This window comes from Amia ocellicauda, chromosome 1, assembly GCF_036373705.1.
Source record: "Amia ocellicauda isolate fAmiCal2 chromosome 1, fAmiCal2.hap1, whole genome shotgun sequence".
NCBI classification, from domain to species: domain Eukaryota; kingdom Metazoa; phylum Chordata; class Actinopteri; order Amiiformes; family Amiidae; genus Amia; species Amia ocellicauda.
This window is the reverse complement of record NC_089850.1, coordinates 12,924,374-12,937,922: the sequence shown is the minus strand read 5'-3', so window position 1 is coordinate 12,937,922 and position 13,549 is coordinate 12,924,374. Positions and strand designations below refer to the sequence as shown.

General features: G+C 40.7%; 1 protein-coding gene across 5 annotated transcripts in view; it reads right to left on the bottom strand.

The window, feature by feature from the left end:
* Nucleotides 1-13,549, bottom strand: part of ralgapa2 (Ral GTPase activating protein catalytic subunit alpha 2) — a 140,836-nt gene that overhangs the window by 33,308 nt on the left and 93,979 nt on the right. For all 5 annotated transcript variants that reach the window (XM_066721915.1, XM_066722177.1, XM_066721997.1 and 2 more), the window contains one exon: nt 7,464-7,591. In XM_066721915.1, coding sequence (XP_066578012.1) covers nt 7,464-7,591 — 128 coding nt within the window. The remainder of the gene's footprint in view (nt 1-7,463; nt 7,592-13,549) is intronic.

The following is a 13,549-nucleotide window of genomic DNA, read 5'->3' as shown; positions in this document are numbered from 1 at the left end:
TAATGTCAGAAAATTGGATAATTAACTAATGCTGCCCATTTGCTGTCAATTACATCCATATTATATTAATACAAGACAGTAATACATAGATCTCTCCGTGACGTATCTCTTGCTCCTTCATGGAGGACATAAAAGGAAATCCCAGGCAAAGTGACAAAAGCTTAAAAGATGCATCTAGCCATGTTCCGAGGACTTGACAACAACATGTGAAATACTGCAACTACATTCCTTTTCAATGTTCCTGGCAAATAAATCAATAAATCAATACATATATTGTATCGTATTCAAGTTTTATCACAATAAATATCAATGTAGAATTATACACAATTATAAAAGCTCAGTAAAATACTGCAAAAGGAGTCGTGTAAGCAGAATATAAGTTTGATAGAGGTAGGATAGGATACTTCTGTTCTTAAATCTTAAACAAAAATATACCAAGGGCAACGCACGATGGATGACTGCTCGACAAAAAGGAACAACAGCTCCTCCGTGCTTCTGAAGGGCCTCCGACAATCACAGATGAAGCTTTAACTCACCCTATGCTCACGTTTTGTTAGAACCTGACAAGCACAAACTCCCCCCCAAAAAAGAAATGGAAGAAAATCAGCCTTTATTCCCACTGGCGTATGTTTACTAGTCTGCTACTTGTCTTTATGGGGCTATGAAACCAGAGACTATAGCCCTAGGGTTTAAAAGTGTGGGTGTGGAGGCAGGCTTTTGTTAGAGGAGGGAAGTGAGGGGGGGGGAGAAAAAAAAATTAGTAATGCTATGAGTCATTCTGCATTAGTGCAGGGCAAAGAATACTTTTGCATGTTGTATGAAGCTAGACACCATATGCCATTCGGGGAGCCTATTACTTGATTCAGTGCCATTGCTGACAGGCAGACACGTGGCAATCCCCGGTGGACGGGCTGTCTCCTCTCGGTGCTGAGTGCAGGAACCCAGTGATCTGAACACATCAGACATTGTAACTAGCAGCAGGAACAGCTGGTCAAGCTAGCAAGGTGCATCGGTGGCACAGCGCTAGAATGATAATGGGATTAGGTTAAAACATTCAGTGGAGAAACTCTGATCAGAGACAGCCCCCCCTGAGTCGGACATCTGAAGCACTGTAGGCATGTAAATCAGGACCCATTGTCTGTCTGCGCGGATTTGGGAAACTATGTAAATGCAATCTAAGAGGGGAGGAAGTGTGCTTCGTATTAAAAGGCAAGAATCTTTGGCAAACGACAGTCACCGGGGCCCGAAAAACCCTAGTCATCAAGGTTATTAACAAAAAGAAAAAAGGAGTGTTGCTTCTTATCTGAAACACTGACTACTGCATCAAGGAGAGAATGGCCCAAACACAGGGGTATTTCATTATCCCTTTTATTACGGCCGCATAAATACGTTCAAGGAGTGGTGGCCCATGTTAAGAGCCCATCTTGCAAATCTTCATTAATTCACATTGGGCGATGTAGGAAATGCCCAAGAGAAATCTTATCAGACTCTCTGAACTGGGAAATTCAATCTAAAGTGTAAATCTGTGTCAGCACAGACACTGTGATATATATATATATGTGCAAAATATAACTTGGAAAAACAACAACTCCTAAAATGAAATTGTGAAAAAAAAGATGGTTTCTGCTTTGTTTGCTTATTTGTTTGTTCCCCTATCTCCTGGGCCTTGCACTCCCTCTGTGTCTTTTCCAATCAACAGTCGCTCAGAGAACCCACACGTTGGTTAGGGGTGTTATTTCACACAGTGGGGTTTTAATGGTCCCTCTGTACCTGCCCTCTTGTAAAGCAGTTGCATACCCACTGCAGGGAAGTATCCCTTGTTTGTTTGTATCTCCAGACTTTTTCATTCTGAAATAATGCAAAAGGTTCTGGAAACCCTAAAAGTCTACAACATACACAAAAAATATGTATAAAACAATATTTAACTTCTTCAAGGTCTTTTTTCATCTCTTGGTGTCCATTCAAAAGCTTCCTTTGTCCATCTTTGATCTGTTCGTTTTGCAATGTGTCTGACCCATTCACATTTTAACACTTACACTCTTTCAGTGCTGGCACAGTTTAATTTGTTATCGAATCCATTATTTTCTTTTTCTCTCTCTCTCCTGGTTATTCCAAGAAAAGATCTTTCCATGTTTCTTTGTTTCGTCTGCTGTTTCAGTGTCATTTTTCCATTAAGTGACCAAGTTTCACACCCATAAAACATCACAACAATCCAGTATATAGTTAAATACAAAGTTACAAATGTAGCTAACTCTGGCCAATTAATTTCCTCCATGTAGACTAATCTCTCAGATCAATTCTCTAAATCCGGGGCACACGCTAACAAAGGGAAGGCAGTAGGGTTGCAGTCAGTACCCTCTGTGACCAGACACCATGCCCTGGTGTGTGCAGGGAAACTGTACAATCATGGCTACAGGCAGCTTACTTGTAGCCAGGGTCACTTGGGTTCCTTCACTAGAAATAGAGCAACACAGTAGGGGCATGTAGTGGGGCATCTACAGTAGGGAAATGTATGATAAGACACATGACATGCACACATACTTTTTATACTTACAAAAATTGAAGCCTCTCTTTTCAATAAACACACATTTCTGAAAGTGTCTGTAAAAGATGGAAGATTCAGACATAGACACCTAGTATGTATGGGAAATAATAATAATATAAAATAATATTTCACCTATGCTATTGTAATTGTAACTGGACTGGATTTGGAGACAGAAAATAGGTTATTGAATAATTGTTTCTTATAGTATAATTGTGTTTTATAAACTACTTGTAAGCATTAAAGTAAGGTGAAGGGAGGTGAGATTGGAGGTCTTTTACCTTGGACCATGCCAGAGGAGACTGTTGCACTGGTTGTAATCAAGGACCAAGCTCTGGTGCTGGGAATTAGTGCTAGCGAGTCTGTGAGTTCTGCCCTGCATATCTCTATAGTTTCCATGGCTGAGACACCTAGCATCACCCTTTCCCTATCCTGCCATGTCCCTGATTCATGACAGGAGAGACTGAGGCGCCTGGAGACTACTGCTGTGTCTCAGGCAAAGATTTCACCTCTATCCCCAAAATACTTCCCAGCATGCAGCATTACAAAAAGAGTCAGTTATTTTGTTGCATTTCTGTTGCTTGCCCGTTTTGTTTGTTATTATTATTTCGATCATCTCGCTATTGACCTTTAGCAAGAATCACCCTTTACTTTTTTCATTGTTGGTATAAACACAGGGATGGCACGATGGTGAGGTCTAAGATGCAGGGCAGGTAAAGGGGTTGAAATGAATAATATTTCTTGGAAAAAAGAAAAAAAAATAGCACTGCATTTTTTTTTCTCCCTCAGACAGCATGAAGTGCACTGTCAAGATGAGTGAACAAGCCACCTCTACTATCTCCTGTAATGCCACCTAAAAGCTTTGCCTTGCATGACTTATTGCGGGCTGGAACAGATTATAGCTATTGATTGCTGCCTGGAGATGGATCTCGGCGTGGGGAGAGAGGTTCGAGGCAAAGACAGCTCGTAAAACTATCGATTCCCTCCAGCAGGGAGGCTGCACTTCAAAATGAAGGTCAGTACTCCTTTATGCCACCTATTAGAGCTCCCAGCGCATTCATCAGTTTGCTCAAGGATCACTGTGACGAGACCCGACTCTGCGGTCTCAATCTTCTTCCTCTCCCGTGATAGCTGTTACAGTGACTGACAGGGAGGCCCGATGTGACAAGTTAAATCTTGGGCTCTCCCACTGAAAAGGTAACAGGGACTGACTGCCAAAAACCCTCCTAGTCAGAAATGATCTCTTCAAACCCCATCTGTGCGTTGCTGTGTCAAGACCGGTTGCTAGAGGGGACTGACTAAACACTCGGAGCAATGCTAACCTGGGTTTCTTGCGATGAAACGTAATTGAATAATTCAATATCATGTCCTAATAATGGTAATAATAATAATAATAATGATGATGTTTTCCATTCACAGATTTTTTATGAACTTGCGTTTCTTCATGTAAGACACACAAGATATGTTTATGCGTTGCTTGTAGGAGGTGTGGCAGCATTAATAAAATAAACAATATCCAGGCCAATATCCAATATCCTGCTTCCCAGAATATGCTGTGCTGTTTAGATGTGAAACGCCCCTGGACCGTACAGACATTTTCCACAGCGATGAGCGGCCAGAGACACACCTAAAGCCCTGCTGTGGAGCCCTCTGATGAATCAAGCCCCCCAATCAAACCTTTCTGAGGCTTTCTGTTGGCTTCAAAGGGAGATGCATTTCCCAAAGAAGATCTCGCTTGGATGATGGTGCATGATAAACACCACTTAGTAAACTGGAGCAGCATGTGTCTATATTTGCGTCTGCTCTGGGACCTGTGGAAAGATTTCACTAATGCTATCGCCACTCAGCCGGCTTCATGGCAATTTACATCTCATGCATGAGTGAGGAAGCAGCCACAACATGAGATTTCATAAGTGAAATCTAAAGAGATCAGATATCAGAATATGAAATAAAACAGCTGTTTTTCAGTATTAATAATGTATCTAACATTAGGTGTAATTAAACCCCCAAAAAGGCACTGTAATTTACTCTTTATAAGGGTGGAAGATGCTCTATCAAATTAACTCACTATAATGGCTCCCAAAAAGAACATTCACTCTTTGCTTTGTGTGTGTGTGTGTGTGTGTGTGTGTGTGTGTGTGTGTGTGTGTGTGTGTTTATTAATCAGTCTTTAAATAAGAACATGATACGGGTCTAAATGCTAGCCGTTCTGGGTTTTTTATTTAACAAACCATTACAGAAGTGAATTAAATGGATAGAAATGTTTTGAGGGCATTCACATTCTGGAATATACTGCTTGTCAGTTTTCAACAGAAGATCCATCAAGCTGAAACCGCACTGGAGCCATACAAAAGGAGAACATGCCATTCACATCCCTTTAATTGGGATGCAAAGGGTCATACTGCTTTCTTACAAGTGATATTAATCTAATTAGCTTCAAGAGTAACTCAACAACACAAAGCTGATTTCACTCATATTGTGAGGTATAATTCAAGAAGGGATTGCAATTGTGTTTTGTAATGGGTGTCTTTCAAAAGACACAAGGTCATTGCTTAAACAAAAAAGCCAAGATACACTTAAATTCCAGAAACATGGGAAAGGAGAAATAGAAAAAGAAATTTAAAAAAATCAACAACAAGTCTGTACTGTACAGCAGCTGTTCATTTAATGAATGCACAAGAAAATGTGCTGATAGCCTCTGGTTCCAAACTGGATAAATTATTCAGCATATTAAATCTGTCCTTTGTTGCACCCTTAAAAGTGGAAAGATCCTGAATAAATGACGCCATTTAGTAAAACTAATTTTGTAGAAAGACTTGCATTGTTACACCTTGAATTGTTTTAAATGCACCCAACTCAGCCTACACAGGTCCTTAGGCATGATTTGTGCACGGCTGGTAAAAATGCAGACGAACAATAATAGTAACAGGGGTGGGGACTAAAACCCAGTACATACTGTTTATATATAAAGGTCGTCAAACATCAGCCAGTCTGCATGTGGACTCAAGTGCTGGTATTCTTTTAAATGCAGAACTGAATCTCATGATAAAAAGCATACATGAATTGAAAAGCATGTGCTGGTTTACAAAGCTGCACTGAGCAGGAAGTGCTGTTTCCCTGAGAGACCCAATCTGAAGGCCAACAGTCTAAACTCATAGCATCACATTTAGCATCAGGTTAAAATAACTGTAATTATGTGCATTACCAAAAGCATAAAAATGTACCTTATACTATTTTCTTCCTTTATAACCCATATCAGGATATTAAAAGTACAGTGACTCTGTAGTTTATTATCTGGGCATTTTACTAGTGGTGCAACATGGGTCACATTAACCTGATGCCCACTGTAGGTGTAAGGAAGCCACAAGATCCCAAATTGCAGACCATTATGCTTCCTGTTCCCTCAGTGCTGACATGACCCATTCCACTACCAGAGGATTTTTTGAGAGACAGGCACACAGCAATCTGCCACACACAATGGGTCAAAAACAACCATTGACAAGGGCACCACAGATGAAATCAGAAAAAGGTTAGATGGGAAAAAAAAAAAAAACACCCAGCGAAACAAACATGAGGGTCATACGTTTGCATGGCGCCCTAGAGGCATGATACCTTATATAACCTGTGTGTATAATTCATTTAACAGAATAATCAGCCACCTTGTACATGCGGGAGAAAAAAATCCATGGGGATCTTGCTTAGCAATTCAATGCAGTGGTTCCTCATCTAATCAGACACAAGAATGACAAGTCAAACAACCTTCTCTGACAGGGTACAGCTCGTACAGTGCTACTTAAGAGATCCCCAACATGTACCTGTAATATAAAACATTTGCAGGGCTGCAAGCTGTCTCTGTGCCGTCTGTATTAGTTACACACCCCCTTACCCCGACTCCCACCCTTTATTTTTTACAGCAGTGGGTTTTGTCATCATGCCAAAAAAGAGAAGAGTGCACAACTTGGGTTCTACAGTGAGCAACCACGCTTTGGGTCACCATAGCAACAAAACCTCAGCCATTGTCTTGCAGTCAGGCTGAATTTGCAGCGTTAGGTGGCTTTGTGGCCGATCAGATTTCTTCCCCCAACCTGCTAGCAACAGACCACAATCCTCCTTCCTTATTTCTGCTTAATTGAGATGCAAATTAATCTCCATCACTGATTACACTCTCCTTAAACCAACTGACAAGTACAGCTGTAATCGGAGTTTACAGCGTGCTTTTATGGCGATTGATGCTTTGTCCTGGCCTTTTTGTGAGGGGGGGAGTGGTGTAGTGATTTATTTTCAAGTCAATAGGCAGTACTCTTATGCATAGCTCACTCAGCCAGCTACGTAAACCAAGCTCCCAACGTGATTTTGATTCAAGGAGAGAACAAGAGCCGGCTGAGAAAAAAAAAAAAATTATGGGCTCGAGCTGCCGCAAACATAAAAATATCGATGTCATCATCCAACCATAAAATAAATAATCATATGCTTCAGATGCACATTAGAGAGCATGTGTCACATGAGTTCAAGTGGAATACCTTCCCAACCATCCGTTGGAATAGTCATAAATATAAATCAGCATGGCGGCACGCAGCTTTGCAAACACTTTGGATCTGCTTAGAAAACACATGAATGGTTGTGAAAACCTGACAAACAAATGGTTGGGGGGACGAAAAAACGAAAAGCCAATTTTTTTCTTTTACATTTCAATTACATTTCTCCTTGTATCTGAGTCTCCGAAACAAAGCAGTAAAAAACAAAAACAAACGGGATCACAGCTCCGTCTCTAAGAGAGACCATAATACCCTTTGATATGCAAAGCGTAGCATATAGTCAGAGAGGGAATTCCAGAAATAATGAAATCTTACCTTGGCTGCTCTACTCTTTGTCAGGCAAAAGAAAGTAAGGAATCACATTATTGTATGTGGAAAAAGGATACAAGCTCTGGTAGAGTGTCAGGCGGGATTTCACAGCTCGGCTGGCATTGATACAAGTGGCACGCACTAAACTTGGCAACAGGGTCCCCGTTACAATGGCTCCATCAAACAGAGGACCGAAGAAAGGGACCTGTGGAATAAAGAGGGAGAAAAAGTGTGAAGATAAACAAAGACACACTGGGGTGGGGTGGAACTGGGGGGCTGCATGATGGCCTGCTTTAAAGAGGCATGTGCACAGGAAATAATGACTTTCAAAGCATCCAAATTCACACAGTAATCCCACTACAATGCTCATATCTACTCATAACATATAGTAAGCATGAGTTAGATCTTCCACATCAGTGTAGAAGAGGAAAACTATTTAAAATAATCAATACAAACAAGCAACCCTTTGATCTTGTACAAACACTGAGGCCAACAAGCGCTCAGCTCAACTGAATATTGTCCTTCAGTGCAACTTCCCATGTCACAAACAATCAGTTTCTGAAGTATGTCCCTTATGGATAAATCATATCAGATATAGCATATACATTCTGGGTTTCAAAAGGGCCTAAATAACCTAATTGGGATCACTTAATATAATCTTAATATATAACAAAATGTATCAGGGATCTACTTTCTGCAGCTGTTATGTTGTTAATGTTGCATCACTCACAACACAACAACTGCTAGTTCGCTTTAAATAAATACATTCATGGATAAACAACAACAAAAGTAATTGGATAGCTAATAACATTCGAAATCCTGCCAAAAACAACTTATAAACATCTAAAAAACTATAATTAAAACTAGTTAATTAATTGTTGAATGTTCATTAACTATTATGGGGGGGGCTGAAGTCCCAAAGATGAACTCCATATCAACACGTATGCTGGGATAAATTAAGAAAAAATAATAATCCGAAGATCTGTTCCTCTGGACACCAATTTATTGAACACATAAATGCAAGCCAGTACTCGACCATCACACAATTGCAACCGGATGACTGTGACAGTCGCTGAATGGCAAGACAAAAGGAATAATAAACCCCATGCACCCAGGGAATTCCTCTAATTAAAGGTGGCCATGAATTGCAAAAAAGGAATTCAGGTTTCATACAACATCTGACACTGGCAGCTGTCTACTGCAAGCAGTTCATTGAGATGCCATTGCAGCATGCTCTGACCTGAATAACTTGACTGGAATTGGCAGGTATGACAAAGCTAATGGAGGGAATGAATATCATATACAGTGAGGGAAAAAAGTATTTGATCCCCTGCTGATTTTGTACGTTTGCCCACTGACAAAGAAATGATCAGTCTATAATTTTAATGGTAGGTGTATTTTAACAGTGAGAGACAGAATAACAACAAAAAAATCCAGAAAAACGCATTTCAAAAAAGTTATAAATTGATTTGCATGTTAATGAGGGAAATAAGTATTTGATCCCCTATCAATCAGCAAGATTTCTGGCTCCCAGGTGTCTTTTATACAGGTAACGAGCTGAGATTAGGAGCACTCTCTTAAAGGGAGTGCTCCTAATCTCAGCTCGTTACCTGTATAAAAGATACCTGTCCACAGAAGCAATCAATCAATCAGATTCCAAACTCTCCACCATGGAAAAGACCAAAGAGCTGTCCAAGGATGTCAGGGACAAGATTGTAGACCTACACAAGGCTGGAATGGGCTACAAGACCATCGCCAAGCAGCTTGGTGAGAAGGTGACAACAGTTGGTGCGATTATTCGGAAATGGAAGAAACACAAAATAACTGTCAGTCTCCCTCGGTCTGGGGCTCCATGCAAGATCTCACCTCGTGGAGTTTCAATGATCACGAGAACGGTGAGGAATCAGCCCAGAACTACACGGGAGGATCTTGTTAATGATCTCAAGGCAGCTGGGACCATAGTCACCAAGAAAACAATTGGTAACACACTACGCCGTGAAGGACTGAAATCCTGCAGCGCCCGCAAGGTCCCCCTGCTCAAGAAAGCACATGTACAGGCCCGTCTGAAGTTTGCCAATGAACATCTGAATGATTCAGAGGAGAACTGGGTGAAAGTGTTGTGGTCAGATGAGACCAAAATTGAGCTCTTTGGCATCAACTCAACTCGCCGTGTTTGGAGGAAGAGGAATGACCCCAAGAACACCATCCTCACCGTCAAACATGGAGGTGGAAACATTATGCTTTGGGGGTGTTTTTCTGCTAAGGGGACAGGACAACTGCACCGCATCAAAGGGACGATGGACGGGACCATGTACCGTCAAATCTTGGGTGAGAACCTCCTTCCCTCAGCCAGGGCATTGAAAATGGGTCGTGGATGGGTATTCCAGCATGACAATGACCCAAAACACACACCCAAGGCAACAAAGGAGTGGCTCAAGAAGAAGCACATTAAGGTCCTGGAGTGGCCTAGCAAGTCTCCAGACCTTAATCCCATAGAAAATCTGTGGAGGGAGCTGAAGGTTCGAGTTGCCAAATGTCAGCCTCGAAACCTTAATGACTTGGAGAGGATCTGCAAAGAGGAGTGGGACAAAATCCCTCCTGAGATGTGTGCAAACCTGTTAGCCAACTACAAGAAATGTCTGACCTCTTTGATTGCCAGCAAGGGTTTTGCCACCAAGTACTAAGTCGAAGGGGTCAAATACTTATTTACCTCATTAACATGCAAATTAATTTATAACTTTTTTGAAATGCGTTTTTCTGGATTTTTTTGTGGTTATTCTGTCTCTCACTGTTAAAATACACCTACCATTAAAATTATAGACTGATCATTTCTTTGTCAGTGGGCAAACGTACAAAATCAGCAGGGGATCAAATACTTTTTTCCCTCACTGTATATGCCATTAATTTGTTTATCCATATACACTACCGTTCAAAAGTTTGGGGTCACTTAGAAATGTCATTGTTTTCCATGAAAACATACATGAAATGGGTTTGAATAGGAAATATAGCAAAATGAATAGGAAATATAGTCACTGACAACGTTAGAAATAATGATTTTTAATTGAAATAATAATTGTGTCCTTCAAACTTTGCTTTCGTCAAGGAATCCTCCATTTGCAGCAATTACAGCCCTTTGGCATTCTAGTTGTCAGTTTGTTGAGGTAATCTGAAGAGATTTCACCACATGCTTCCTGAAGCACCTCCCACAAGTTGGATTGGCTTGATGGGCACTTCTTACATACCATACGTTCAAGCTGCTCCCACAACAGCTCAACAGGGTTGAGATCCGGTGACTGTGCTGGCCACTCCATTATAGACAGAATACCAGCTGACTGCTTCATACCTAAATAGTTCTTGCATAGTTTGGAGCTGTGCTTTGGGTCATTGTCCTGTTGTAAGAGGAAACTGGCTCCAAGCTCAAGCGCCGTCCACAGATCCCTTTTACCCTGTACAAATCTCCCACTTTACCACCACCAAAGCACCCCCAGACCATCACATTGCCTCCACCATGCTTGACAGATGGCATCAAGCACTCCTCCAGCATCTTTTCATTTGGTCTGCGTCTCACGAGTGTTCTTCTTTTTGATCCAAACACCTCACACTCATTCATCTGTCCATAACACTTTTTTCCAATCTTCCTCTGTCCAGTGTCTGTGTTCTTTTGCCCATCTTAATCTTTAATTTTTTTGGCCAGCATCCCGGAGTCACCTCTTCACTGTTGACGTTGAGACTGGTATTTTGCGGTACTATTTAATAAAGCTGCCAGTTGAGGACCTGTGAGGCATCTGTTTCTCAAACTAGACACTCTAATGTATGTGTCCTCTTGCTCAGTTGTGCACCGGGGCCTCCTACTCCTCTTTCTATTCTGGTTAGAGCCAGTTTGCGCTGTTCTGTGAAGTGAGTAGTACACAGCGTTGTCCGAGATCTTCAGTTTCTTGGCAATTTCTCACATGGAATAGCCTTAATTTCTCAGGACAAGAATAAACTGACGAGTTTCAGAAGAAAGTTCTTTGTTTCTGGCCATTTTGAGCCTGTAATTGAACTCACAATTGCTGATGCTCCAGCTACTCAACTAGTCAAAAGAAGGCCAGTTTTATTGCTTCTTTAATCAGCACAACAGTTGCTAGCTGTGCTAGCATCATTGCAAAAGGGTTTTCTAATGATCAATTAGCCTTTTAAAATGATAAACCTGGATTAGCAAACACATCGTGCCATTGGAACGCAGGACTGATGGTTGCTGATAATGGGCCTCTGTACGCCTATGTAGATATTCCATTACAAATCAGCTGTGTCCAGCTACAATAGTCATTTACAACATTAACAATGTCTACACTGTATTTCTGATCAATTTGATGTTATTTTAACGGACAAAAAAATTGCTTTTCTTTCGAAAACAAGGACATTTCTAAGTGACCCCAAACTTTTGAACGGTAGTGTATATATATTTACAGATAGAGTTGTTCTGATTCTTAGGAGATTGTACCTAATGTACATAAATGTACCACCTGTAAGCACTGTCTGTAGAATCTGTACACCACATAGGCACAAAAGAAGTTATAAAAAGTCTCGATTAAATTAAGCCTATTCAGCTAGGTGGTTCAGTTATTACTCAGAAATTAAAGGCGATGAAAATAATTCTATGCATGATAAAGAACTAGTGCATTACATGTCCCTTTCTTGACCCTTATTCAAATTTAATTAAATCATCTTGCATATCAAAAATATCACAGTTGCGGACAGAAAAGGACGCTGAAATTGTTTCAAGATGTGGAGATACAGTGCGGCGATATTTAAAATCAATTCACAAATCCGTACACGTGCCGTAGCTGAACGCTGATCTGATACCACTAACTGCAGTGATTTGACAGGCAAAGTCTAATGAACTGTCAATTCATACCTCAAACCTGTGTTTGACGACTGAACTATACACTGATTCTGTATAGACGACATAGCTGATGTAAAATTAAGTCAAACATTGGCAAACATCTACAAGCAATGATTAGATTAGTGCATTCTAAACAAGGCATGTTTCAGAGCCTCTCAATACATATTGAAATACCTTAATCTGGCTTGGCAAAGAATCTGTATCTTAATTATGTCTCTAGTCCCTGGAATACACTGAAGACCAAGTGTAGAGTGTGGTTGTTGTGTTTTTGCTTACTTTAAGGAGGACCAAATCTGAACTGCAAGCATGACTAAATTAAATCAAGAACAACAGCGAGGAAGGGCATTCTCTTTAGTATATCAATATTTGCAAACTTCTTACAAAAGACAGCCTAATTTTAAAACACTTAGAAATGCAGTCAGTACTTATAAGAAGCTCACTTGTAAATCTGAGCGCATTGAGTGCTGCTTAACGCTAAAGCAAATTCCAACAATTTGTGAATGCTGAAAAAAAAGTCTTGCAACCTGGTGTGTAAAACCAAAAGAAAAGTCCCAAAGCAAGATTCAGACTGAAATGATCAAACCTCATGTCTGTGAAAGGGACAGAAACAGGTCTCTGATTGAACATTACAACAATGGTGTAATAAAAATACACATTGCAAGGAGTCTGTTGAAGCATTGCAACCTAATGTCACAGAATTATGTCCAGTTGACTGCCTACAGTCTAATAACTCATCCGTGGCACCCAGAAGCTGTTTATCCCAAGTGGTATGTGTTCAGCTTCTCGGCTGCAGCAAATTCTTTGTCCCATTTGGCAAGCAACTTTTTTTGGTGTGGGGGGTTCATTGTCTGAAGTGTCCTCATACATCTGTGACGCGTGGAGAACATTTATACTGACAGACTTGCCATTGTTTTGGGGAAAACGGTTTTGTCTGAGTGAAGACACAGCCATAGTTCGGGATAATTACTTTGCTTAATTAATCAAGACACACATACACACACACGGAGGAGGGGGGAGGGGGGAAACAAAACTGCAAATAATTGCTCGGTTGCCAAGGCGGGAGGATCTAAATGACTAGGTAAAAGGGCTTAGGATTGTAATGCCTATATGCTTAAAATGAAAAAGAAAAAAAAACATTTGGAGCGAAAGTCTAAATCAGACGGAGTTAACATCTTCTCCAGGTGCCACTACTTCAGATGCAAACAGAAAGTGCTGGGTTCTGTACATAAGAGGCCATATGTTGCCATGGATTCTGTAACCTGATAGTGGAAACAGCCT